Source organism: Daphnia pulicaria, chromosome 3, assembly GCF_021234035.1.
Source record: "Daphnia pulicaria isolate SC F1-1A chromosome 3, SC_F0-13Bv2, whole genome shotgun sequence".
In the NCBI taxonomy this organism is placed as follows: Eukaryota; Metazoa; Arthropoda; class Branchiopoda; order Diplostraca; family Daphniidae; genus Daphnia; species Daphnia pulicaria.
The window spans coordinates 6,932,961-6,960,469 of record NC_060915.1 but is presented as its reverse complement, the minus strand read 5'-3'; the positions used below and the strand labels follow the sequence as shown (position 1 = coordinate 6,960,469).

General features: G+C 40.7%; 4 protein-coding genes and 1 long non-coding RNA gene across 9 annotated transcripts; 3 read left to right on the top strand and 2 right to left on the bottom strand.

Moving 5' to 3' along the window:
* The first annotated feature begins 1,921 nt into the window (after positions 1-1,921).
* LOC124328886 (protein PRRC1-like) lies at positions 1,922-3,997 on the top strand. Its single transcript, XM_046787726.1, has 8 exons — positions 1,922-2,024; positions 2,101-2,414; positions 2,490-2,787; positions 2,851-2,953; positions 3,041-3,125; positions 3,190-3,272; positions 3,342-3,531; positions 3,595-3,997. The coding sequence occupies exons 2-8, from the start codon at positions 2,154-2,156 to the stop codon at positions 3,694-3,696; spliced, it is 1,122 nt and encodes a 373-aa protein (XP_046643682.1). The 5' UTR covers positions 1,922-2,024; positions 2,101-2,153; the 3' UTR covers positions 3,697-3,997.
* A 10,769-nt stretch (positions 3,998-14,766) lies between these two features.
* LOC124328900 lies at positions 14,767-16,653 on the top strand. 2 transcript variants are annotated; one of them, XM_046787746.1, is made up of 4 exons: positions 14,767-15,409; positions 15,481-15,652; positions 15,746-16,090; positions 16,161-16,653. In XM_046787746.1, the coding sequence occupies exons 2-4, from the start codon at positions 15,592-15,594 to the stop codon at positions 16,478-16,480; spliced, it is 726 nt and encodes a 241-aa protein (XP_046643702.1). In that variant the 5' UTR covers positions 14,767-15,409; positions 15,481-15,591; the 3' UTR covers positions 16,481-16,653. The 2 variants fall into 2 exon arrangements, 1 of the variants encoding a protein (XP_046643702.1); XR_006916532.1 differs by having other exon boundaries at positions 14,768-15,409; positions 15,481-15,656.
* A 1,957-nt stretch (positions 16,654-18,610) lies between these two features.
* LOC124328911 lies at positions 18,611-20,469 on the bottom strand. The gene is made up of 4 exons (XR_006916540.1): positions 19,742-20,469; positions 19,495-19,670; positions 19,060-19,405; positions 18,611-18,989 (listed from the first exon to the last, which is right to left on the bottom strand). It is a non-coding gene; the product is annotated as an uncharacterized LOC124328911 (long non-coding RNA).
* A 27-nt stretch (positions 20,470-20,496) lies between these two features.
* LOC124328892 (ketohexokinase-like) lies at positions 20,497-22,881 on the top strand. Of its 4 annotated transcripts, XM_046787735.1 has the most exons (7): positions 20,497-20,563; positions 20,852-20,944; positions 21,028-21,352; positions 21,406-21,629; positions 21,724-22,017; positions 22,462-22,579; positions 22,640-22,881. In XM_046787735.1, exons 2-6 carry the CDS (start codon positions 20,856-20,858, stop codon positions 22,541-22,543), a joined length of 1,014 nt encoding a protein of 337 aa, XP_046643691.1. In that variant the 5' UTR covers positions 20,497-20,563; positions 20,852-20,855; the 3' UTR covers positions 22,544-22,579; positions 22,640-22,881. The 4 variants fall into 4 exon arrangements, with proteins under 4 accessions (XP_046643691.1, XP_046643690.1, XP_046643693.1 ...); XM_046787734.1 differs by lacking the exon at positions 20,497-20,563 and having other exon boundaries at positions 20,698-20,944; XM_046787737.1 differs by lacking the exons at positions 20,497-20,563; positions 22,462-22,579; positions 22,640-22,881 and adding an exon at positions 22,129-22,381 and having other exon boundaries at positions 20,698-20,944.
* Positions 22,882-24,607: 1,726 nt separating this feature from the next.
* LOC124328903 lies at positions 24,608-25,768 on the bottom strand. The gene is made up of 2 exons (XM_046787750.1): positions 25,563-25,768; positions 24,608-25,503 (listed from the first exon to the last, which is right to left on the bottom strand). The coding sequence occupies exons 1-2, from the start codon at positions 25,766-25,768 to the stop codon at positions 25,233-25,235; spliced, it is 477 nt and encodes a 158-aa protein (XP_046643706.1). The 3' UTR covers positions 24,608-25,232.
* Between the last annotated feature and the right edge of the window lie 1,741 nt (positions 25,769-27,509).

The following is a 27,509-nucleotide window of genomic DNA, read 5'->3' as shown; positions in this document are numbered from 1 at the left end:
GCCATTAAGGAGCGGACAGATAATAACACGCGCCAAAGGGTTGTCCGAAGTGGCGCCCAAGAGCACTTTTTCGAAATCCTATACATTTTGCAGCAGAGCAGTGGAGTATAGTCGGACTAGTAAGTAATGGGCATAAATCTACAGACGAGGATGGCCGTATAACTTTTATTTATCTTGCTCGTAATAAAATAATATCGTCCTGTTCAATTCTGCATTTCGATCGATCGCCCATAACATGTGTCGCATTATAACTCACCGTGCACTTAAAAAAGTGGGACTAACAAATAAAAGACCTGATGATCTAATTCCGAGTTAGATCTTGAATTATTCCCTCTCCCGTTTTTATCTACCCCAAAAATGTCGTTGAATAGCTAAAGACTCGGTGGATCAGGGGCCAGGAGCAGTACATCTTTGAACAAGGCCGACTTTCTGTGTATTGTGCATTATTTCCATTATTGATAAAGTTGCTGGTCTGCCCAATCCTCTGATTCTCCTTCCAACTATGGTGATGCAGCCGGATGCAGCAGCAGAAGCAGTTTTGATTTTCTCCCCTCCCCCTTTGGTTCTCTCGGTTTTTTCTTTTAATACCTTTGGCTCTCGGGTGCCAGGCCGGGTTATTTATATTTTGCAATATTCATTCATTCGGCAGAGAGCAACACTTTCCAAATCTCTCCCAGGATTATAAATACAGATGGATATCATACTCAAGGCAAACAGCATACGCATCTAACTAGAATTCAATTTCTTCGTTTATTCATCTTCTTTTGTTGTAGTAGCTGCATTCATTTGATTGTATTATTAAACTTGTGATGTACATTCACGAGTCGGCATACTCTCCCCCCCCCCCCACCCCCTACAGAAAGAAACGTGTCCTATTGAAAAGCGAGGGGAACGGGCGACGTTGTGGAGGAAACCGGAGGAAACGGATATTGTATAGTCGGGCGGGATTTTCTTAGAAATATTAAAAAAGTTCAACGGACTCACAGTTTCCCCCTTTTGTTCCTATAGACCTTCGCTTTACATAATATATCGGACGAGATGTGAAACTAACTTCCGCGATTCATGTTCAAGATGTAATTATGAGATTTCATTGTTAGCTCAAAGCAATGCCACGCGACTCCTTTGCTGCTGTTGGCGTTCTCTAATTATCTTTAAGTCTCTTCCACCATAAATAGATTTGACGATCAAGAATAGGAGTGCCTTGTGATCAAGAAACCCAAATAAAATCTTATTCCGTGCGATATTTACTGCTGGTGCCGACGGGCGTGTTATTAGTGGTTTCTTCTATTTAATCAACCCCGTCCGAAGCAATTAACATCGTAGCACACCAATCCCAATCATTTTTCGTTTTTTTTTTCGTTTTTTTATCTTGGAAACGGACCAAGGGAAAGTGATTTACGCATTCAATAGTCGCAACGTCAGAGACTTTATATTATATGATTTCTAAATCTTATACATGCAGGATATTCCATAAATCTCCTGCCGCCCGTCACAGCCGAATTTATCCGAACGAATGTTGCCAATAATAAAAATGCACCCGAGATGTTTATGCCATTTTTCCCATCTCCCTTACTCTGATTGAACGATATTCCCAGGTGACAGTTTATTTATGGTGACTCGACTCACAATAGTCGATAGATTACGATAATATTACTTCCTCGTTGTTGTTATTTAGTACTGCAAGAATTGCTCAATACTAATATGCATAATACGGTAAACTGCAAGGCTTTCCAAAGTAAGGAATGATGTATTTTTTTCCCAGACCAAAACGTTTTATTTTTAAAATTTAACTTAGCTTCGACGTCACCGAACCACTTCTAGCTCGCATAAATACTAGATACTAATCGGATATGGCGCTGATTGCGTTATTTAGACCAGATTCAAATGTCACGCGCAGTAACATAGAAGTATCGTCAATCGATGTGATTTCAGGTATCGCGATACTTTAACCTTGATAAATTCATGACGTTGACTCGTTGAGCTTTTTGTACTCGTGTTTTATTTGTTTATCTGTCACTGAAAAGGTATTTCGTTTGTCGTTTGAGCAAATAAGTTCACTTAAGTCATATATTTTTACTTTTGCTTTTCATTGTACTTCAGGTTTTGTTGACAAATAGCCCATGAAAAGCGTCGAATCAACGCGTTGTTGAAACATGTTGAACCCAACAGCACAAGAGGATGGAGAAAACGGATTCGAATTAGTTGACAAACCAAAAGACGCAGTCAATGAAGGTCCCACTCCTTTACCCGCCTGGATAAATCCTCCCACAAGTCTTCCATTGAACTTGATGGCTGGACCTCCTACTTTAGCCTTGCCTGTCGGGCAACTGTTTCCCACAACAAGCACCCCAACTGTCGCCAATTCACAATTTTTTACGCCTACAGGCTCATCTGGACTTCATCAACCACAAACTGTGAGTCTGTAATTTGATAATTATTGCAAATGTGCACATTAGTGTGAATGTCTATCTGCTTAACACTTTATTCAGGGTTTGAATCTTCCCATTTTGCTTCCAATTTCACCAATCACAGAGAATGAAACACAACAAAATATGGCAGCTAGTACATCTGCTTTAGAAATCTGTGTTCTGGAAAGCCCCACAGCTGCAAATGTGAGGGATATCCTCGATCCTCTCAATGACCTTCCCAACAAAGGTTCTGGACTCTTTGGATGGATGAAAGAAGCTATGCCAGGGAAATCCATTTTAGCCAAAGTGGCTGAAAAGGCTAGAAGTTCAGTAGATACAATGATTACAACTTTAGATCCCCAAATGAAGGAATTCATATGTGAGTGCTTCAAATCTATACTATTATTCTTGGAACACATTGTATTTGAATTTTCATTGAAAGATTCCGGTGGTGATATCGATATTGCCGTCGCCTCTTCAAAAGAGCTAAAAGTTAGTTCAGTCCGAGAAGCTTTTCAAACAGTTTTTGGAAAGGCAACTGTCAAGTAAGAATCATTTTAACAAAAATTTAATCCTGCCGTTTCAATTCTTTCTTTTTTTTTCTGTATTATATCTATTTCTTTAACTTGCAGAGGTTATGAATCTCAAAGTGCTAGTGTGGCAGCACAACCAGTGGGATTTGCCAGTGCGTTACAAGCTGCAAGAGAAAGGATAACGGTATTTCATTCAATAAAAATAATCAATCATATCCGAAATTTTAGAATTTAAAAAATCTATTTAGAATTTACGAACTGGTGGATCAATTCTTCCTCAGCAGCCCGTAGTAGCCGTTGAGGGATTCGTTGTTGAACTCTTTACCGACAAGTATAATAATACAAATAGAAAAGTCGGCGAACTTTTTTTATTGCTAATAATCTATTTTGTTTTCTAAAGTTGGTTCGAAATGAATTGTCTACTGTTAGAAGATCCTGTACGTAACGTCTGCGTACAAGTGTTTTCACAGCCATTAATGGTCCCTGCAAACGCTATTGCACGTATGCGTAGTTGTACAACCGACTCATACCCTTTACGTCAATCTGGTTTCGCCGTTACTGTAGGACAAGCGGTTGCTGAAGAATTTAATGTAACAGTTCAATTTGATTTAATTGCGTTCCTCACTATGTATTGATAATTTTTAAAAATACAGGTATCGGCCACAGAATGGCAAGTGGCGTTAACCGGAATCTCCCGTCGCGACATTCTTCTATTGGCGGCAAAGACTTTAGCCAGTAGTTACAAGTCTTACTAATGAAATTCCCTTAAAATGTAGCGTTTTCATTTTGGGGCATCGGTGGTTTTCTGCGAAATTGGTATCCATTTAAATACTGTGTTATCATTCGTCACGCTTCTTTATTGACCATATTATAATATGGTCATTTTTGTGGTGGGATACTGTAACGTTTTTCGTAATAGTTGTTGAAGAAAGGAAAGTTGCATTTTATCACAACTCTTCGATCCTATCGGCTATCGTATTCGGTCCTCACATTTGAGACCCAATCAAATAAAGAAAATAAGTATTTGTACGATTAAATAAAAGAGATTTATACGAATGTTCATAATGTTTTCTTTCGTTTTTTGAAAATTTTAAAAATCTTTTGAAAACTCACTACTTAAAAATTAAAGTAAACATTTCAAATTCAAGTAGAAATTCCTACTTAAAAATTCTCTTTCATTGCTTTAAAAAAATATAACCTGATGTGGAGGAGCCAAATACTATTCTGTACTACGCTCTGGCCTAGCTCTTTCTTGTTGGGACAACACCTGATCTTAGTAAACCTGAGGTTCAACTATATTCAGTTACATTGTTCAATCAAGCGGCTTGACTTAATGTCCTGACGATACAAACGTCGTCCGAAGACGAGTCGTCAATTCAACCTATGCCTGACTTCTCTGGCGGTACGCTTCGAATTCGGGAACGAACGCAGATTGAACATTCACGACATCAGAATCACAACGAAGTCGTAACACATTGGATTCGAAGTCGCGAGTTATCAGACTTCAACCACTTAGGCCATTTCCCGTAGGGATTCTGTACAGGTTTTTTGGTATACGGGAGGACACACACGGAGGGTTAGTTCGATATTTCACCAATAGATGGCGTTCTGAGCGCGTAAGAAATGTAAAACGGTTTGAACTGCGCGCGTTACTGTTATCTAAGCTCTAGCGACCAAAAGTTAAAGTAAACTGCCATCATCTAGGCTCTAGCGGCCTAGCGGCTTGTTCTAACTGGTTTATAGATTTATCTGTAACTATAACTAATTATTTCTTATTTCACATTGCTAATGACAATAATAAATTTTTCTGTAACTTAAGCTAAAAAGAGAGTGCGACTTAGGTGTGGCGGAGGCGACAGATATTTTTGTGATGTTCCGATACGCCTATGTTTGATTGATACTATTTAATGTAAAAGTATAACGGTAATTTAAGCGATTAACTAAGCGCGAAGGGGGGGGGGGAGGGTGGGGGTTGGCGGGCGAAGCCCGCCACCCCCGCCCTCCTGATTCACCATACCGAATCAGATTCATGTAATTTATTTTGAATTTTATGTTTACTATACTTTTGCTTTTTTAAAGTTTTAATCGATATTTCCTACGGGAACCTCGCAAACCGGAACGGGATGCCAGCATCCACATCAACTTACTTCGATTTGCCATCTGGCGGATTTCAGGAATAATTGCGAGCCCGAAGGGCGAAGCTAATAATCGTTGCGAGCCCGAAGGGCGAAGCTAATAATCGCATACGCAGAAAAAAAAACCATGTCACTTTGTCTGTAACGCTCCATAGCTCGGACCACGATGTATCAGGAGAGGTGGGCGAACGCGAGAGGAAAAAACTGGGCCAACTTTCGGTAATCATTCTCACTTCTGCCGCTAGGTTCTCTAGTGTTAGTGGCCCTGAAATCTGGCGCGAAGTTTAACCATTGTGGATAAAGCATCGCTGTTTAAGGGTGTTTTAGTTCAGTAAAAATAAAATTAACACCATGCTAGTTTGTAATAACGTAAAATCAATTACAATTTATTGATTTCAATCAAAGAAATTTAAAAAAAATAAGTAGTGTTGTCGTTATTATTGGTCATTGGTAGAAAAATAGTTAAAATTTTGGAATCTAACAAACGTACTCGTCATAGAGGGGAATAGTAATTGGGAGCATGATATACCTGGTCGTTAAGCCCAAGAAACTGATTACTTATTGCCTTTTCGCAAGCAGCAGTGACATTTTTCCTGACATTTTTAATTGCTAGTCGAAGATTCTATGACATAATTGGATGTTAGTTAAATGAAGAAGAACGAAATTTGTAAATAATTACAAATTTTAATAGTGTACCTTGACAACAAGTTCTTTCCGTTGAATTTTTTGTTTCAGCACTTTTGATTTCATTTAAGTTTTCTTCTTTCTTGCGGACATTCTTTCAATTACTGTTTGCCTTGACATATACTCCAATGTCCAAGTGAATCTTTTCGAGATGTTCACACAAGTAACACATATTACCTTTACCAGATAACAGTCTTAGGCAGAAACGGGATCTGAAATTAGCATTTTCCTTGATACAGGTTTAGCTTTAGTTTTTTTAAATTTTCACCTCTTGTTCCTTGGGTTGTGTGTTCCAGACCATTCTCTCCAGCAAGAGTGATCAATCGCATACGCAGAAAAAAAAAGCCATGTCACTTTGTATGTCTGTCTGTATGTAACGCTCCATAGCTCGTGCGTTTTACGACAGATTTTAGACTTTTTGGTCTTAAAAATTACACAAAAAATATGCGGTGCGACAAGAACAAAAATAATTTCATTTGCTTAATTGCGAGCCCGAAGGGCGAAGCTAATAATCGCATACGCAGAAAAAAAAAGCCATGTCACTTTGTATGTCTGTCTGTATGTAACGCTCCATAGCTCGTGCGTTTTACGACAGATTTTAGACTTTTTGGTCTTAAAAATTACACAAAAAAGCAAGCTTATGAGCTCGCCGCGAAGGGATAGTCGTAAGCCAGTTGAAAACTGTCTTAAATGAAAAATTCAGGGCCTATTGTTAAGTCGGACTTATTCACAATTCACACTTTCCTTCACAGACTTTCTGGTCTTAAAACGGGATTTTTCCGTCACAGTTCAATAACCTTGCAAGTTATTTACGTTTAGTTTGGTTAACTCATATTTTCCTATTTTTACACATAAAGTTCAATGATTAAATTTTAAACTTCATTTAGTTTAATTACTGCAAAACTTAAATACATATCTGGTTATTGCGTCATGGTTGGGTCATCAAAGATTGCGTCATCACGGCGATGCTATGGACATCTGTTGGTGATTTATTTGGGCGGCATATATTCGTACTATTATTTTACTCATGTTTAACGATACACAACGAATATATTTCAATAAAAAATATTCGACGAAAAGGCTAAATTTTAAACTTAACACGTTTAGTAAATGACAAGCTAACACATGTAGTCGAAACTGGAATTTAAACCTAAGGTGAAAAAGTTGTAGTCGCCACCACCAGATGTCACTAGTCGTTAAAAAATTATTTTAGCAGTTTTTCATTAATTACAGGAGAACTAATTAAGTAAATGAAATAATTTTTGTTCTGGTCGCACCGCATATTTTTTTTCTAATTTTTAAGACCAAAAAGTCCGAAATCTGTCGTGAAACACCCGAGTTATGGAGCGTTACATACAGACAGACAGACAGACAGACAAAGTGACATGGCTTTTTTTTTTCTGCGTATGCGATTATTAGCTTCGCCCTTCGGGCTCGCAAAAAAGAGAGTGCGACTTAGGTGTGGCGGAGGCGACAGATATTTTTGTGATGTTCCGATACGCCTATGTTTGATTGATACTATTTAATGTAAAAGTATAACGGTAATTTAAGCGATTAACTAAGCGCGAAGGGGGGGGGGGAGGGTGGGGGTTGGCGGGCGAAGCCCGCCACCCCCGCCCTCCTGATTCACCATACCGAATCAGATTCATGTAATTTATTTTGAATTTTATGTTTACTATACTTTTGCTTTTTTAAAGTTTTAATCGATATTTCCTACGGGAACCTCGCAAACCGGAACGGGATGCCAGCATCCACATCAACTTACTTCGATTTGCCATCTGGCGGATTTCAGGAATAATTGCGAGCCCGAAGGGCGAAGCTAATAATCGTTGCGAGCCCGAAGGGCGAAGCTAATAATCGCATACGCAGAAAAAAAAACCATGTCACTTTGTCTGTAACGCTCCATAGCTCGGACCACGATGTATCAGGAGAGGTGGGCGAACGCGAGAGGAAAAAACTGGGCCAACTTTCGGTAATCATTCTCACTTCTGCCGCTAGGTTCTCTAGTGTTAGTGGCCCTGAAATCTGGCGCGAAGTTTAACCATTGTGGATAAAGCATCGCTGTTTAAGGGTGTTTTAGTTCAGTAAAAATAAAATTAACACCATGCTAGTTTGTAATAACGTAAAATCAATTACAATTTATTGATTTCAATCAAAGAAATTTAAAAAAAAATAAGTAGTGTTGTCGTTATTATTGGTCATTGGTAGAAAAATAGTTAAAATTTTGGAATCTAACAAACGTACTCGTCATAGAGGGGAATAGTAATTGGGAGCATGATATACCTGGTCGTTAAGCCCAAGAAACTGATTACTTATTGCCTTTTCGCAAGCAGCAGTGACATTTTTCCTGACATTTTTAATTGCTAGTCGAAGATTCTATGACATAATTGGATGTTAGTTAAATGAAGAAGAACGAAATTTGTAAATAATTACAAATTTTAATAGTGTACCTTGACAACAAGTTCTTTCCGTTGAATTTTTTGTTTCAGCACTTTTGATTTCATTTAAGTTTTCTTCTTTCTTGCGGACATTCTTTCAATTACTGTTTGCCTTGACATATACTCCAATGTCCAAGTGAATCTTTTCGAGATGTTCACACAAGTAACACATATTACCTTTACCAGATAACAGTCTTAGGCAGAAACGGGTTCTGAAATTAGCATTTTCCTTGATACAGGTTTAGCTTTAGTTTTTTTAAATTTTCACCTCTTGTTCCTTGGGTGTGTGTTCCAGACCATTCTCTCCAGCAAGAGTGACTTCAGCACTGTTCACATCAGATGTTGTTCGACCATCAAGTTTCTCTTCTGGTTGTTTATGGCATCCATTGTTTGATAATGGAGAGGTGGTTTTTTTTCCGATACTTTTTGTTTGGGGTTACCCCATCTTTGTAACCTGCATAATTTAAAATCAGTTCATGAATCATACAGGAATTATTTATAAAGCAAAACTTACCAAGAACAAGAGTTGGTATGGCTGGCATCATCTCTCAATTTCCAACGACTCAATGGGGCACCACCATTTACAGAGTTCTTGATGATGAATTCTTCTTTAAAATGTGTAGAACACACATGATCTTTTCTTGAAAATTTTCTGTCACTTCTTTCAAGATTCTTTCCCCATAAAATGAATTGCCTTTCTTCTTTGGGTGGTTTAAATACCTTAGCATCATTTTCTTTTGCTGATTTGTATCCCGTAGAAAATCCAACCACGTGTTGAAGATCTGGCCGCCAGAGTGGCTGGCCTATAAAGAGAGATGCAGCAGACAATACAAATCAGTTACACAGACACTCTTGTCTTCATAACATGGTGTCAGAAGTGGGTCGTCTGCAAAGTGTGAACCGAGAGTAGCGTGGTTGCTCCATTATGTCAGGACAGTAACTCTTGTTTATCTGCCTTTATCTTTTGCATCCTGTGGTGTGTGAGAGTGAAGTTACTTTATTTGTGCTTAGACTGACAATGGCGTCGTCATTAAAAGCACCGGAGCCTTTTTCGTTTAGTGCCACTGACTTGGCTGCTCAGTGGAGCGTGTGGGTACGGCAATTTAAGTGGTATGTTGTAGCAACGAACTCGCCTGCTAATCCACCTGATGAAGAAACGTTGGTGGGTGTCCTAATTACTTTACTTGGCAGCGAGGGTCTGAAGATTTACGACACCTTTGCCTTCACACCAGAAACTGATGCTAGAAAAATCGCTCCTGTGCTGGCCAAATTCACAGATCATTTTGAACCGTGTCGCAGTGAGGTGTTTGAGAGGTTTAAATTTTTGAGACGCCATCAACTTGCTAGTGAAACGTTTGACACGTGGCTAACTGAATTACGAGGACTGGTTAGGACGTGTGGGTACGGCGATGGTACTGATTCAGTATTACGTGACCAGATTGTGTTGGGGATTGCTGATCCGTTGATTCGTGAAAAATTGCTTTTTGAAAAAGACTTGCTGATCGTCAAAGCGTGTGAAATCGTTCGAGCGTGTGAGTCAGCAAAGTTGCAACAAACACAGATCAACACTCCGGCAGTAGAGTCTGCCCATGCTGTCCAATCTCGACAATCCGGCCGGAAGCCAGATCGAAGACCGGGTTCACAATCATCAGCAGGTGGTACATCCGAACAACGCGTTCCAGCAAATCAAAGACAATCGGCAGCTAATTATTCGTCAGAAAGTCAGTTTATTTCGTGCAGTGATTGTGGAAGGCGACATAAAAAAGGTCAATGCCGTGTGGACAGCGTTGAGTGTTTTCGTTGCGGTGCAATGGGCCATTACGCAAACCGTTGTCCTTCCAGAAACGCACGTCAGGTGGCACCTCAGAACAACGCGTCTTCACAGCCACCTCCCCCAGGCAGAGTACACACACTTGAAGAACAACAGCAGTGGATTGGTAATGTTGAACAAGGCGGTACAGCCATGGTATATCCACCATATCCGCCATATCCACCACCCCATCCTCCCCTGTTTGGAGAAGATTACTTTGTGAATCATATGCTCAAGTCAAGTGTAAAAGGGAGCGAGTGGTATCAAAAATTGTCGCTGGATGGCGTGGAAGTCAACTTTAAACTAGATTCTGGAGCGACGTGCAACATTCTGCCCTACGAGTTCTACAGTCGTCTACCTAAACAGTGCCAACGTCTACGCCCTGGTCCAACTGTCCGCAGCTACGGAGCAAAAGGTGGATTTCTCAAAGTACTGGGTCTGCATACGGCAAAGGTAGAACATCGAAGCACTGTTTTCGTCACCGACTTTGTTGTTGTCGAAGAGCCGGGCCAGCCAGCAATCTTGGGCTTACGAACGTGTGAAGAACTCAAGCTCATTCAACGGATTGATTCACTGCATTCTGCGGTCTCCACACAACAGCCACCTATAGTGCACGAGTTCTTAGATGTCTTCACTGGCCTAGGTAAATTACCTGTTGAATATGACATTAAGTTATTGTCAGGAGCTAACAAAATTGACCCAGTTGTCTGTGCGGCAGGGCGGCTTCCGTTTAAATTGGAAGAACGAGTCTACAAGAAGCTGGAAGAAATGGTAACTGAAGGAATAATAACGCCTGTTCAAGAACCCACAGAATGGGTAAGCAGAATGATGGTGGTTGGAAAACCAGATGGAGATGTCCGGATCTGTTTGGACCCGTCGGAGCTTAACAAAGCAATACAACGCCAGCATTTTTCGGTCCCCACTGTTGAACAGCTGTTCAGCAAACTAAGTAAAGCTCGCTATTTTTGCAGCCTGGATGCTGCTTCCGGGTTCTACCAAATTCCCTTGACTAATGAAGCGTCTTATCTTTGCACAATGGCAACACCAAAAGGTCGTTACAGGTACCTCAGGCTGCCGTTTGGGCTAAAGTCGGCCCCTGAAGTTTATCTACAAACTATGTCCGACTTCTTTGGAGATTTGAATGGCGTGTTTATATACTTTGACGACTTCCTGGTGACGGGGGAGACCAAAGAAGAACTTCAAGTGAATCTACGAGCGGTTCTGGTACGTTGTCGCCTACACAACTTAAAGCTACAACTAAAGAAGTGTCGTTTCTTTCTGCAGGAGTTGCCATGGCTGGGCCATATTATTGGACAAGGAACGCTGAAACCAGATCCGTGCAAAATAGACGCCATAGTGGACATGCCCGATCCTTCCGGGCCGGCAGATCTCATCAGGCTATTGGGCATGGTGACGTATCTTGATAAGTTTTGCAAGGACCTGGCCGGCTTAACCAGACCGTTACGAGACCTTCTAAAGGCGGATGCAGCGTGGGTTTGGGAAGAACCACAAAAGAAGTCCCTAGCTGGTTTAAAAGTAGCTCTTTCATCGCTTCCTGTTCTACGGTTGTTTAACCATTCGCTGCCTGTTGTTGTGTCAGTCGACGCGTCACCCATCGGTATTGGAGCTGTGCTTCTACAGAGCGGTCAACCGATAGCATACTCGTCCACGTCCCTCACCGTCACTCAAAAGCGGTATTTTCAAATCGAGAAAGAGCTGCTAGCCGTCCAGTTCGGCTTAATGAGATTTCGGCAGTACGTATATGGCCAGTCGGTGACTGTTGAAACTGACCACAAGCCGTTAGTGGGTCTGTTAGACAAACCAATAGCGTCCTGCTCTCCGAGGATTCAAAGAATGCGGCTCCAATTACAGCGTTTCGATTTTAAGCTTGTGTACAAGCCAGGGAAAGACTTATTTATAGCAGATACGCTGAGCCGGGCTCCGTCACCTCATCTTTTTCAAGACGACACTACGCAGGGCTGTGAAGAGCAAGTGCATGCAGTACTGGATTGTGTCATTCCTCATTCTACAACTCGAGAAAAATTTGCAGCAGCAACAGCGGCTGACCCTACACTGATGTTAGTCAAAGAAGTTCTTGTTCGTGGTTGGCCGGAGCACAAAACACAGTGTCCAGTAGCAGCAAAGCCGTTTTGGGCGGTTCGACACAACCTGGCTGAAGTAGACGGCCTGTTACTCAACGGGGAGAGACTAGTAATTCCACTGTCCCTACGGCAGGAAATACTAAAAGGAATCCACGACGGACATTTTGGGGAAGTCAAATGCGTTCTGCGAGCCAGGTCTGCTGTGTATTGGCCTGGATGTGACGAGCAGATACGAAACATGGTGGCAAGCTGCGCAACGTGCCAAGAACACCGTCATAAAAATCCAGCTCAACCACTGCATCCAGTAAAATTGCCGACTCATGCTTTTCAGCTAGTGTCAGCCGATTTATTTTTCTTCAATGGAGTCAACTACATTTTAGTTGTAGACGCCTACAGCAAGTGGCCGGCTGCTGTTCCCCTTCGCTCTCTGTCTTGCGCCGCCAGCATTGCAGAAATGGAAAGAATCTTCAGTGACTTCGGATATCCAGAGGAGGTGATGACAGACAACGGATCACAGTTTGATTGTGCCGAGTTCCGAGCCTACTGTGTCACTCGTAACGTCCGGTCCGTCTCGTCCAGCCCGTGTTATCCACAATCAAATGGCCTGGTGGAACGCCACATACAAACAGTCAAGCGGACCATTCTTAAAATGTTCAGTGACGGTCGGTCACTATGGGAGGCGTTGGCGGCTATCCGGTCAACACCCGTGTCGTCTGACCTTCCGTCTCCGGCAGTTCTTCTCCAGGGTCGGAATCTGCGTGGTGTTCTTCCGTTTCTGCCTAATCGACTCGTTCCCCAATTTGTACCAGCAGCCCTTGTCCACGAACAACTTCAGAAGCGCCAGGCAAAGGCGGCATTTCATCATGGCGGCCGACCGGACATTCGCGGATCAGCCCTGTTGGTGGGACAGAGGGTTCGAGCACTGGTGTATGGTGCCTGGCTACCAGGGTCGATACTGTCAGTATGCAAGGAACCGGACTCGTACGTGGTCGCCCTGTCTGATGGTCGGGTGTTTCGCCGAACTCGTCGAGACATCAATATTGACAATTCCACAACCGCCGGGTTTGGAATTCGTCTGCCTAGCAACTTCCGTGACACTCTGGTCACCGCTCGCCCGCGTGGTGTAGCACCACAAGTTGCAGCTGTTCCGGCCACCCCAAGTTTTGCATCGCGAGGAGGAATGATGGAAGCGCTGCCGTCTACTCGTGCTCCCGAGGAGTCTACGCCGTCACGTCGTTCCGTTGAGTCTCCAGCTGTGGCCGTGAGCGGTCCAGCTCCTCCGGTAGCCAGCTCAACTAATCAGCCAACTCCTGTCGTGGCTATCACGCCTGTTCGTGGTTTCACTCGTTCTGGCCGTCCCTATCTCAAACCTTAAACTCCTAACGTTTATTTCTTTTTGTTAATTTGTTCGTGTTGTCTTGCTGCATACCCGTCAATCTTCTTCTTTTTCCTTATGCCTGTCATTTGCCTATGCCCGTCGTTTTTTCCCTATGTCCGTCAATGTGTTTTGTCCATGGGCAGAAGGGAGATGTTGAAGATCTGGCCGCCAGAGTGGCTGGCCTATAAAGAGAGATGCAGCAGACAATACAAATCAGTTACACAGACACTCTTGTCTTCATAACACCACGAAACACTTCCGGTTTCACCATTTCGCAACACGATTTATCAAAAACACATCACCCTAAGTTAAAGAACGAAATTATAAAACGAAACAACGAAATGGAAAATCTACTATCAACAATGGCAGACGCTTTACTTCTGATAATTCGCGCCCAATTTCAGGGCCACTAACACTAGAGAACCTAGCGGCAGAAGTGTACACAATTTCAGAAAGTTGGCCCAGTTTTCAGAGGGGGCGCCCTACTGCGTTTGCCCACCTCTCCTGATACATCGTGCTCGGACGTTTCACGATAGATTTTGGACTTTTTGGTGTTAAAAATTAGACAAAAAATATGCGGTGCGACCAGAATAAAAATAATTTCATTTACTTAATTAGTTTTCCCGTAATTAATGAAAAACTGTTAAAATAATTGCTTGACGACCGGTGACATCTAGCGGTTGCGACTACATCTTTTTCATTTTAGATCAAAATAATTCACCACCAGATGTCTATAGCATCGTTGTGATGGCGCAATCTTTGATGACCCAACTATGACGCAATAACAAGATTTGCATTTATGTGTTGCAGTTATTTGACTAAAAGATGGTTATTTATAAATTCAATTATTCAACTTTTTTTGTAAAAATATGAACATATGAGTTGGGCAAACTAAACGTAAATAACTTGCAAGGATATTGTACTGTGACAAAAAAATCCCGTTTTAAAACCAAAAAGTCTGTGAAGTAAAGTGTGAATTGTGAGTAAGTCCGACTCAACAATAGGCCCTGAATTTGTCATTTAAGACAGTTTTCAACTGGCTTACGATTATCCCTTCGCGGCGAGCTGATAAGCTTGCTTTTTATCTTATTATTTATCAAACGGGGAATCGAACTCGGGTCTCAAGGTGGCATGCACATCAAGCGACGACTCATCCAACTCACCGGCATGCCTACTTTAGACCTAATAGACACTAGACCTTTTAACATTTAGGCACTAGAACTTTACAATAGAACATAAACATAAGTCAGTTCTAGTGTCGTCAAAAATTTACATTTAAAAATTTAGCTAGGTCTAGTGTCTCTACTTCTAGTTCTAGCGTCTTCGAAGACATTTTAAATTTTAACGTTATAAAATTTACAAAATCCAAATTAAATTTTTTAATTCCAAATTGTCAAAGTTTTAACATAGTTTTAAATACTGTTTAGTTCTAGTGTCCTATAAGCTAGTTCTAGTGTCTCCTTAATTTAAAAGTTAAAAAAGAAATGTTTGTTCTATTGTCTTCGATAACACTATGAGTGTTAAATGTTAAATTTCAACATGGGTTGCACTGAGCCAGCTCAGGCGCGGGTGAGCCCGTCGGCGGCACGGTATTTAAGCGATCCAAGCGGCTGATGGCCGCAACTCGTCCTTAGCGTCAGACGACTGTTTTGAAAATAGCTCACCCCCGCCTGAGCTAGCCCACCTCTTCGTTTGAACTGTCAGGTGCTTTAATTATTCGTTTACCAAGTGCTTTCTATTTACCTTTTTTAAAGTGTGATTGTGATGGAGAACTCTGACTGTGAAAAAAGTGATGAAGGTGATTATCTTCAAGTGAAACAAACGAAAGTGTTTTTGGCAATTTAAAAAAAGCCCTCTTGGGATTGGCGATGGATTGAGTGAATCAGCAAGAAAACGTCGGACATTAGCATTTAAAAAAGAGGTAATTGCGTATTTCTTTATATTGCATACTAAGTGTTGATCAATTAGTCTTGATATTTCTTGTTTGTACAGGCTGAAAAGTTCTGCGAGAAGTTCAAGCTAGAAATACTGCTTGGAATTCATTCCCCTACAGCTGTTAGAAAAAGCTGGCATTTTGATGGCTATGGATGAAGCAATTTGCTAATGAGACTGATATTGGAAAGAAGATCAAGACCGACTTACAACTATTATCAACAGTTGGTTGGTAGGTATGTAGTATACTGTTCTCAGTATCACCATTCATAAAATGGTTTATTGTGTAGTATTTACATGTCAGTAATGTAATATTTTAATTTAGATGACAAGATAAACTTGCAAGAAGCGGTTACTGCATCCAGTGACATTACTGGACCGTTTATCAGCGCTGTAGGAGAGGAAGCAATAATTGTTGCTCAGCAGTGTGGTGCCAGTAGGCAACAAGAGTTGGAAGCATCAAAGAAAAAAAAGGAGGAGAACCGAATCAAAAGGATGGGCCATGCTTATGGTCGCAAAAAAATAAGTCAAAAGACAACAAACTCAAGTTCAGGATCTTTCGCCGTATCCCCTTCACCTTCGAAATCTATTTCTTCTGGCAGCAGCTTGGTGGCGACAAGCACTTCTCCCTTTAAAGCTTCCCTGTGCAACACCATTGAAGACACACAAGGTAGTATTTAGTTAATACACACGAAAAGTAATGTTTACTGATGAATAAATCTTTAAAAAAATTTGTACAGGTGTAAAACGGAAGATATTTGATCGAACGGAATCTGACATCCAGGATGTGGTAGTAATCTCCGACCTTGACGAAGCTTATTCTGAGGTCTCAAATGAGTTACCGCCAACTCCTCCACCTAGTAGATTATCTTCCCTACTGGCAGCTCCGACTGTCGCTATTGGAAAGCGCACTGTAACTGCCCCAGATCCAGCGACTGGCAGGAAGACTTTCTCGGCGTCCTCGGATGAAAATGTCGCTGCGTCAGCTGCCCTGACACCTCCGGCTTTCGCCGTTAGAATGAGGACAGCAACTGCAAGTGGCTTAGTTCCTGATGCCTAGCAGGAAGACTATCACGTCGTCTTCGGATGACGTCGCTATTTTGGCTCCCCTGACAGCTCATAAAGAAAAAAATCCCCGTTTGTTTTATAATTGTAATGATTTTGTTTGTACAGCATTGTATTATGGCTACTTCTTCTCTCAATTTCCTAAGAAAATAAAGAATTCGGAATAAATCTTTGCGTGTGAATATACTATACTGCACGTCTGTAAACATAGCACAAGGAAAAAATTATGGAATTTACGGTTTTAGTTTCGCGCGCCAGACCCTCGCTAATAGTCATCGAAAACTGAACTTGTCGCGTGTTCATATTTTTTAATCATCTTCCGTGTAGAGAAGCTGCTGGCATATTACACCTTCGCCAAATTGATATTCCAGTAGCTTACTAATTGCACCTAGCCGCATCTATAGCTACTAAACGAAAACTTTATCGAAGCGGTAACACTTTGTATAGCCAATGAGGAAAATAGAACACACACACAACAACTATGCAACTCACGGCAACTCATAACGCGATTGTGTCTATTATGTAACATCCATGCTGGGCAATAGCCTATTTCGTGTTCTTCTGGGAACAAACCTTTTCGGCGATGAAGCCTCGTCGACCGGCAACCACAGCTGGCGACCAACGTACGTTCACGGATCACGGTACGTTGAATATAATGCGTTTCTTAACGAAATGAAACTTTTTGTCCACTTTCGATGGTTCGGCTCGCCGGCTCGGTTTGGTTATATTCATTCCCTCACTTGATTTTCTACGGCGTGTCCCGGTGTCGCAGTAGTCCAGCGCCCGAGTTTCGGCCCATGTGATCAAAATCCGTAATCCGCAGCACAGCACAACGCGTCCAGTTCGGCCGTTTTGAGCAGAGTTGTAATATACAGACAATTTTAGTATATCGGGAAATATTTTGTTTACTGTAATCATGAAATTGAAGTGTCTTCAAGATTGAGATCATGGCCGATAATGGTTGGCTGTACCCGGCTGTACGTTACGAACGAGATACTTCAATTATACTTTTGAATTTATATTCCATTGTAGGCCTAGATTGGCCGTGTCCCTATATAGAGTTTTCGAGAGTATACAGGGCAAGTCGTTGCTCTACACACCAGGCTCTGGTTTATTACAGCTTAGTCCGTGATATTATAGCTAGTCTTTAATTGTGTGCGGTTTATCAGTAACTTCGTATCTGGAAGATAAGATAATCATGACCAAACTGTATGAATTCAATTTTGATTTTACAAGACACTTTATCGCCAGTCCAACTCCAACCACAGAAAAACTTTTGTTATAGACATGGTGATTGCAGTAATTTATTTTCATTCCCTTCAAATCTAAAAATACGTTATTGGAAACGGTCAATGGTGTTATACGGACTATCGTTTTACACAACCACGGCGTCTCTGGTAAAAATTTATCGTTTGCAGTTTTAAGATATTCACATGTTTTTTTTTCAAATATAGTTTTCATAAGTAAATTATACTAACCGCTATGCTACCGTTATTATGACCACACTTTTGCGGTCTGTTTCCGTAAATTCCGTCGTTATCAACAAAGAGTTGTTTCTGAATAAACCTCGTCTGAAACTAATACCTAATACCATGTATGCTCTATCGGCTATATCTACTAATCTGTAATCTTAGAATACACGAAAGATAAAAAAAAAAAATCATGTCTCTTTTATGAGCTCTTTTTATTAAGAGAAATACACGAATGAACACAAACACAAGAAAAGTGGATGAACATTAGCGCGCAATAATATAAGAGATTTTCTTCTATCCTTCTTCCGCATCATCTTCTGTTTCACATCCGTCTTTTTGCATTTCGTCATCATCCATCATCGGAGTTTCTAGGAAAACCGAGGACGCCGGAATCGTCTTCCCTCCTACCGCTGGAACTGGGGCAGTTGCAGTAAGAGACACCTTTTCAATAGCTACAGATGGAGCTTCTAGGGAAACCGTGGACGCCAGAAACGTCTTCCTTCCGGCCGCTGGAACTCGGGCAATTGCAGTAACAGACACCTTTCTAATAGCGACAGATGGATCCGCCAGGGAAGCCGAGGATGCCGAAATCGTCTTCCTATTGGCCGCGGGAACTCGTGCAGTTATAGTCTTCTCTCGAATAGCGACATTCGGAGCTGTCAGGGGAGCCGAGATAGCGACGTCATCCGAAGACGACGTGATAGTCTTCCTGCTAGGCATCAGGAACTAAGCCACTTGCAGTTGCTGTCCTCATTCTAACGGCGAAAGCCGGAGGTGTCAGGGCAGCTGACGCAGCGACATTTTCATCCGAGGACGCCGAGAAAGTCTTCCTGCCAGTCGCTGGATCTGGGGCAGTTACAGTGCGCTTTCCAATAGCGACAGTCGGAGCTGCCAGTAGGGAAGATAATCTACTAGGTGGAGGAGTTGGCGGTAACTCATTTGAGACCTCAGAATAAGCTTCGTCAAGGTCGGAGATTACTACCACATCCTGGATGTCAGATTCCGTTCGATCAAATATCTTCCGTTTTACACCTGTACAAATTTTTTTTAAGATTTATTCATCAGTAAACATTACTTTTCGTGTGTATTAACTAAATACTACCTTGTGTGTCTTCAATGGTGTTGCACAGGGAAGCTTTAAAGGGAGAAGTGCTTGTCGCCACCAAGCTGCTGCCAGAAGAAATAGATTTCGAAGGTGAAGGGGATACGGCGAAAGATCCTGAACTTGAGTTTGTTGTCTTTTGACTTATTTTTTTGCGACCATAAGCATGGCCCATCCTTTTGATTCGGTTCTCCTCCTTTTTTTTTCTTTGATGCTTCCAACTCTTGTTGCCTACTGGCACCACACTGCTGAGCAACAATTATTGCTTCCTCTCCTACAGCGCTGATAAACGGTCCAGTAATGTCACTGGATGCAGTAACCGCTTCTTGCAAGTTTATCTTGTCATCTAAATTAAAATATTACATTACTGACATGTAAATACTACACAATAAACCATTTTATGAATGGTGATACTGAGAACAGTATACTACATACCTACCAACCAACTGTTGATAATAGTTGTAAGTCGGTCTTGATCTTCTTTCCAATATCAGTCTCATTAGCAAATTGCTTCATCCATAGCCATCAAAATGCCAGCTTTTTCTAACAGCTGTAGGGGAATGAATTCCAAGCAGTATTTCTAGCTTGAACTTCTCGCAGAACTTTTCAGCCTGTACAAACAAGAAATATCAAGACTAATTGATCAACACTTAGTATGCAATATAAAGAAATACGCAATTACCTCTTTTTTAAATGCTAATGTCCGACGTTTTCTTGCTGATTCACTCAATCCATCGCCAATCCCAAGAGGGCTTTTTTTAAATTGCCAAAAACACTTTCGTTTGTTTCACTTGAAGATAATCACCTTCATCACTTTTTTCACAGTCAGAGTTCTCCATCACAATCACACTTTAAAAAAGGTAAATAGAAAGCACTTGGTAAACGAATAATTAAAGCACCTGACAGTTCAAACGAAGAGGTGGGCTAGCTCAGGCGGGGGTGAGCTATTTTCAAAACAGTCGTCTGACGCTAAGGACGAGTTGCGGCCATCAGCCGCTTGGATCGCTTAAATACCGTGCCGCCGACGGGCTCACCCGCGCCTGAGCTGGCTCAGTGCAACCCATGTTGAAATTTAACATTTAACACTCATAGTGTTATCGAAGACAATAGAACAAACATTTCTTTTTTAACTTTTAAATTAAGGAGACACTAGAACTAGCTTATAGGACACTAGAACTAAACAGTATTTAAAACTATGTTAAAACTTTGACAATTTGGAATTAAAAAATTTAATTTGGATTTTGTAAATTTTATAACGTTAAAATTTAAAATGTCTTCGAAGACGCTAGAACTAGAAGTAGAGACACTAGACCTAGCTAAATTTTAAAATGTAAATTTTTGACGACACTAGAACTGACTTATGTTTATGTTCTATTGTAAAGTTCTAGTGTCTACATGTTAAAAGGACTAGTGTCTATGTGGTTCATTGTCGCTTTCCCAACTCACCTACCCATTCCCTATCACAATAGTTTTAATTGGTCTAAATAACTACCAACATATGAAGGTAAATATTTATGATATTCCAAAACTATTTATTTTGAGACTAATATCTCATGTTTGACACTACAACCTCCATAAAAAAAATGCTAGTAAGAAAGTAGATGCCTAGATGGCACAAATAAGCCAAGCAGACGATGATGTGTCGTGTACCTGGTTTATTGTGGTATATCATCTAATCATGATTCATGAAGGAGGAATGTATAAGCATTTAGTAGTATAATGTTTTGATGAGCCGGTCTTTTTGGCTTTTCCAAGCTTTGATCTAGTTTACTATTTAATTATTTATTCAAAGGAAAATGGCAAATGCATCACTCTGTGTGGGACTAGTGTGTATTGATATTGTTGCCGAAAGTGAAAGATTTCCTGTAGAAGACACTGATCATAGGTAACTTAACGAGGTCATTTCAATTGCAATAACCTATTTACACAGTTTTCACATTTAAATATTGTAACTCGAATACCAAATAGGATTCCAAACCTTTCGTACAGAAGAGGAGGAAATGCGTCCAACTCATGCTCTGTTTTGTCTCAACTGGGAATGAAAACAGAGTTTTTAGGAACTCTTTCAAACTCAATACAACTGGATTTCATTCAAAGAGATTTTGCAGAACACTCAGTTTCAATTGAACACTGCCCTATTTTCCCTGAATGTGAGTTTCCAACATCCATTGTGATACTTAATGCCTGCAATAGTACCAGAACCATTATGCATCATCCAACACATTTACAAGAGCTGGGTGTCCAACATTTCACCAATCTTAATCTAAACAATTATTCATGGATTCATTTTGAAGTAATATGTGAATTAATTAAGTAATGTACTAGATTCATTCTTTTTATTACTAGGGAAGGATTGCTAATGTCGATAACATAAAACAAATGATTAAATTTGTGCGGGAAAATTCGAAATCTATAAAAATATCGGTTGAAATCGAAAAGACACGCACAGTTCTCGGTGAACTCCTCCCACTAGGAGATGTTGTTTTTATTTCGAAAGAATTTTCTCAGTTTTCTGGCTTCCCTACCATGAAAGAAGCAGTAAAAGGATTTATCGGTTTGTCAAGACCAGGGTACGTTTTTTTGTTTTTTTACTAAAAAAAGTAATTTTTATTTAAGCCTTAAATCAACAAATTGTTAAACTGCACTGATTTTTTGTGTTCAAAGGTGCATTGTCGTATGTGCCTGGGGGTCAGAAGGAGCGGCTGCAGGACAAAATGTTGATGGGACAGATGTGGTAAAGTGTCAAGGTGCTTCTGCGCCTTGTCATATCATCGATACGCTTGGAGCTGGGGATACATTCAACGCCGCATTCATCTATGGCCAAATTAACCTGTGGGACTGGAAAAAAGGGCTTGAATTCGCTTGCCATATTGCCGGTTGCAAAATTGGTTTAAAAGGATTTCTAGGACTCGGACAGTTCAAGCAGACCTTTTTATTTGAGGCCTCAGACAATGACAGGTAACGCGTGTTGTTATACTGATTTTTTTTAAGGTTAAATATGAAGCAGGATCTCACTAACTCAACGTGCTTATTCTCAAAGTATTATTATGTCCGAATTCGTTCGTCTAGTCCGTGTTAAGCGCGAGTACGAAAGGGACGATATCGCTCGTTGACACTGTAGTCTTGAAGAGCTCGCCGGCAGTCGTAGTTGCGTTTATTTTAAAACATCCCGAATTCCCGACCTTTTAACAGATTATTTTTAAAAAAAGTCAACAGTGAATATTACCTATGATCACAGGTTAAATATAGTTGATTAAAAATAGTGTGTTCTCCGCAACGGTAATAGAACTGACGTCCACGAGGTGTGCTATTGATTGTTTTAGAAAAGAAAAAAAAAAGAGTTACAAAAAATGTATACCTTTAAGTGTAGAATAAGAATAACCCACCAAATTTATCAAATAGAGAGTCGAACTCGGGTCTCAAGATGGCATGCACATCAAGCGACGACCCATCCAACTCACCTAACCATTCCCTATCACAATAGTTTTAATTGGTCTAAATAAATACCAACATTATGAAGGTAAATATTTATGATATTCAAAAAATATTTATTTAGAGACTAATATCTCATATTTGAAAGGCCTGCTAAAATCTGGGGTCCGTCTAATGAGAAACCCGTTTTCGCCTTACACGGTTGGATAATGCGGGCAATTTGATAATTTGATTCCAATAATGCTTCCAGACAATTTGAGAGTAGTCGCTGTTGATATCCTGGGTCATGGACTTGGTGATTATTTTCCAAGAGATATTATGTATCACTGTATGTATCACATGGATTGCCTTTTAGCTATTGAGAGAATATTACAACAATTTGAAATGGGACATATTTTCATTCATTGGACAAAGCTTGGGAGGCTGCATGGCTATTTTATACGCCGGCGTCTTTCCTGAGAAGGTAGTTAAACTTGTAAATGTTGATATTGTGAGAGTTTCAACTACTAGGGCGGAAACAATGAATTTGAGATTAAGAAAAACGGTCGCTTTTGAAATACGAAAATGCAATCATGCAAGGCCCTGAAAAACCTATTTATGTACGGACAGCAATAGAGAAGAGCATCAATGGTTCATTTGGATCCCTTATCAGGAAAGTTTGTAAAGTTATGTTGAACCACAGTCTCAAGACAGTGAACGGCCCAGATAGCACACTGCAGTCCCATAGACGCACAAAACACGTCACTTTGAGACGTCTGAGATGTACTTGGCAAATAGCAGATTCCCAAGTTTACATTCCTAGGACGTCTTTTACGTATGGCCAATGTCCGCTTCGTCGAGATCTCATAGCGGTCCTTATCCCGTCTCATTGGATGGACTTTAGACGTACTTGGGATGGAAAAAGGATCTCAAGAAGTCATTAATAATAAATCTTTTTGTGGACTCTGAATTTCGTTCCTTTTTTCTTTACTCTTCTTTTTCTTATGAGTGTTTGCTGTGCCGACATTTTTTCACGAACGCTGATCCGGATATCCGGACACAGTTTATTTGTCAAAGTATGTAGAGTGTTACCAGGCAAACATTATAAATCGACTGCATATGAACAGAATAGTTGAAGAAGTAATGGAACCTGAGCCGGGGATCGAACCCGGAACGTCGTGGTGAAAAGCCAGTACTATACAGATGGGCCACGAATTCAAGTTTATCTTCTGAATATAAAGCTAATAATAAGATTTTAGAATCAAACTTTGCCGCGAAAAGACAAAGACAGTTTCTCCGAAATTTTCTAAGTGTCGAGAAGGAGCCAAAAAATAAAAACGGGACGCATCAGAGACTTCTACGAGAGGAAGTAAAATATGACGTATCCGACAAGATGAAAATGAGTAACGTGTTCAAATAAGGGCTCGCAATGGGACATATTAGAGATTCCCCTGTGCCCACCGCACCATCCGCACGGCTTTGGTCCCGCCTTGGGACAAGAATTCCTATCTGGGGAGGCTATGTGTTTAGTAGAAACCGGTGCTTGCATGCCGCCCCCTTGTCGTTCTGCCCAAAACAAGATCAAGTGATTATCACAGAAAAAGTAACTTATTAATTATAAAATTAATTGTAGGTCCGGAAGGTCCTTATATATCGAAAGTATCGAGGATCAAATAGAGCACATAGAAGCCCTTAAGAAAAATTCTAAAAGTGTTCGTTACGTTGAAATAGAAGAGAAACATCACACTCATCTCAGTCATCTGACCCATCCGGAACGCATCGCTAGCCTTATTTCCGAATTTTTTTAAATTGTAGTGCGGAGAGAATTCATTATGTTTGTCGTGCACCCTAATTTTCCTAGAATCGAACATATGCGTAAAAGAATTCGAGATTCAATAAAAGGTGCTAATCTAAACGAGAAGTAGTAGAAATTGGAATGCTGCAAGGCTGCACGTTCACAATCTATAAAATATGCTTAGCAATATGGCAGTAATAACACAAACGAGACTTTAGCAAATGTGATCACAATGAATTTGATCGGCGACCTGTAATATCTTATTATATACTTCAGAAGGTATAATTTTCATTTTATCTTATATTAAAAAAAAATACCGCGGCTTCAAATAAAAAATAAAATAAAAAACAATTTATTTTTGAATTGTCGTTTATATATTGAAAGTCGATAACATGTTATCACAGAGAATTAATTTTGCAGAATATTGCAGAAAATGCAGCCTCAATGAATAACCAAGAGGAATAAGGAACGCTTAGGTACGACGGGGGAATAAATAGTTTTTTATACAGTGATACTTTAGAAAATCAATCCTAAAAGATTTTTAACAAGAGAATTTTCAATTTTGCTATCAGTCTACTTCGAGTAATGCAAGCGTCAACCCCCTCCTTCCCCCGACTTAATGGTCGCTCAGCGACAATTTTCCATTACTATCTAAACGAGCCGTCTGTGTATGAAACTTCACTTGAAGTGATTTATCGTTGAAAAGGACGCTCTGGTTGAATCGATAATGCCAGCTTTCGACGTAGATATCGGTAGATATGACCCGATATGCTTGCTCGCCGACGTGTCGGAGTGTTGAACTCAGGTGATATATGTTTCCAAATCGAGATTCAGACTCAACTCGCTTGTTTCAGAATAGAATCTCAGGCCGTTTCTCTCGATGCTGCATAATTATTAGAAAGGGACATGTCAATGTCATCGATAAAGAGCCATAACTTATACGATTATTTTAAATGTACTCGAAAATTTACCGGATGTTTTCTTCTTCTTTATACTTGGAATTCCACATATCTCTGGATGACATATGATGGAAGCACGACGAAGCCCCACAGCCGCAAGGTCTCTGCATGATTACTTGAGGCCGATCAATCTTTTCCCACTTATCATCTCTTTCCGAGATCAGTTCCTCGAATGACTTGTATTCCCAACAAGTACGGACACCAGCTTCGTCATTCACATATGCGACTCCACGTTGATTTCTCGAGAATTTGATTGAGTAGGCCGTAAATTTTACATAACTTGAAAGGTAAATACTTGAAATTATTAAGAAGCAGTAAAATACTTAATACCAATTTACCGAGCGTTTCCAGAGTGAAGAGTGAAACATCCGAACGTGAAGAGTGAAACACCTCGTTTGTTCTTTAGCACATGCCCTAAACGGTGCGAGAATCCCCAGTCCGGCAAGTTGTTGTAAGCAAATACAGAGATTTCCGAAAGCTTATTTTCAATTAAAATTGAGCCGTTCTCTGCGGTGTACATCATGAAATTTTCAGGCATAGCCATTTTCGGAATAATTCAAACGAAAACCTTGAAATTCATCACCTTCATGAATGCCAACTGGAAGAAATGGTGTAACAGGAAAATATGAATAAGGATCATAGCTTGGTATGTTCAAGTACTAGAAATTTCCCATAAGGCTAGATCCTCGGTTTTTCATTTGATTTTTCTTTCAAAGTCCTTTGCCACGATGTATGGTGCTGCCACCAAGCGTAGCGTTACTGAATCGTGTTTTCTTGAATTGTGCTTCCAAAAGGGGGTTATTTTTAGCAATTTTTTGGTACCTGCAAGCAATTCGTACCCAAGTTGAAAGAACGTCGTGTTCCCACGTGAGATGACGTAGTTTCAAATCAACAGCTTTAGTTTTTTTTTCGTTTTTTTTTTTCTATATTTTTAAAGCAAAATTGATAGAATACCTAGATTCTGTAAAAAAATGCGCATTTTTCACATTTTTTTTTTACAAAATCCTAATTTGTTTTCTTTCGCAAGGACTTAAAAAAACACGTGTTCAGACACAGTTCTGGAGAAAATCCGCTTGGTGTCACTACCATTCATCGTGGCAATCTGGGATCAAGCCTTGTGGGAAATTTGTAGTACGTGAACATACCATCCCCTCTTCTACCAGAGCCAGAGCCAATCAGCCTACAGCGTTTTAAAGAGGCTGTTCGCTGATTGGCCCATTTGGACACAAAATTGATTTCCAGACCTGACAAGGCAGGATGCTCCCTAGGAAAATTTCTTTTATCAAGGTGGCCCTAAAGATGAGAGAAGTTTTGGTGGGCTTTTCGGTCTTCTTGGGGAAGAGAAAGGCCTGGATGTTGGACAAAACACCACCTTGAGCAATGGTTACGACGGAGAGAAGTTTATTCAACTCTTCGTCGTTGCGGATGGCAAGAGGCAAGTGATGAGGGATGATACGGGTCTTCTTGTTGACAGGGGCGGCGTTACCGGCCAACTCGAGGACCTCAGCGGCCAAGTATTCCATGACGGCAGCCAAGTAGATTAGTGCTCCGACATCAACGCGGTCAGCGGGGATCCGGTGGATACGACCGACTGGGAATTGAAGTCCAGACGTTGAAGGGAGTCTTTGACTTTCCCTTTACTTTGCCTCCTTTACCACGACCAGACATATTGAGCTTGGGAATTTAACGCGGTTCCTATAATCAAGGAACTGCAAGGAACAAGTGATGAATAAAATTTGAAAAATCGGCGTTTATTCAGAAGTTTGAAGTTGGATTCAGAACATGATTTTGGTAGCCAATTTGTTAATCCTACTTTATTTGTACACTTACCACGCCTTTCTTTCTCTCTCCCTGATTACGCTACTAACTCCGCCCCCTAGTGAACACCCACCACATAATTCTCTTGAGACGCGAGTTTTGGCTACCATTAAGTAGTGGAGGGAAGCTACTATAAATAAGAAATTCCGAGATGGGTTGGTTGTTCTGCTAGTCTAAGTGTCAGTCATCGTATTCATAGTCTCGCAATCTTTCATAGTTTATAAAGTGTAGGGCTAAATAGTGTATATAGTGAACAGGTCTTACGTCATATTATCCAACAAATCCCGGTGCTTCTTTTGACACTGAATAAAATTTTTCTTAACAGTGAACAGTTAGTTTTAACAGAGTTTTATATCTGTGTAAAAATCCGTCCATTTCCCAACCCTACCGCGTCGATCATTGCCATCTAGCGGCAGTCGATATGAACGGATCGGAGCCGGATGAAGTGGGTAAAAAAACTCCAAGAC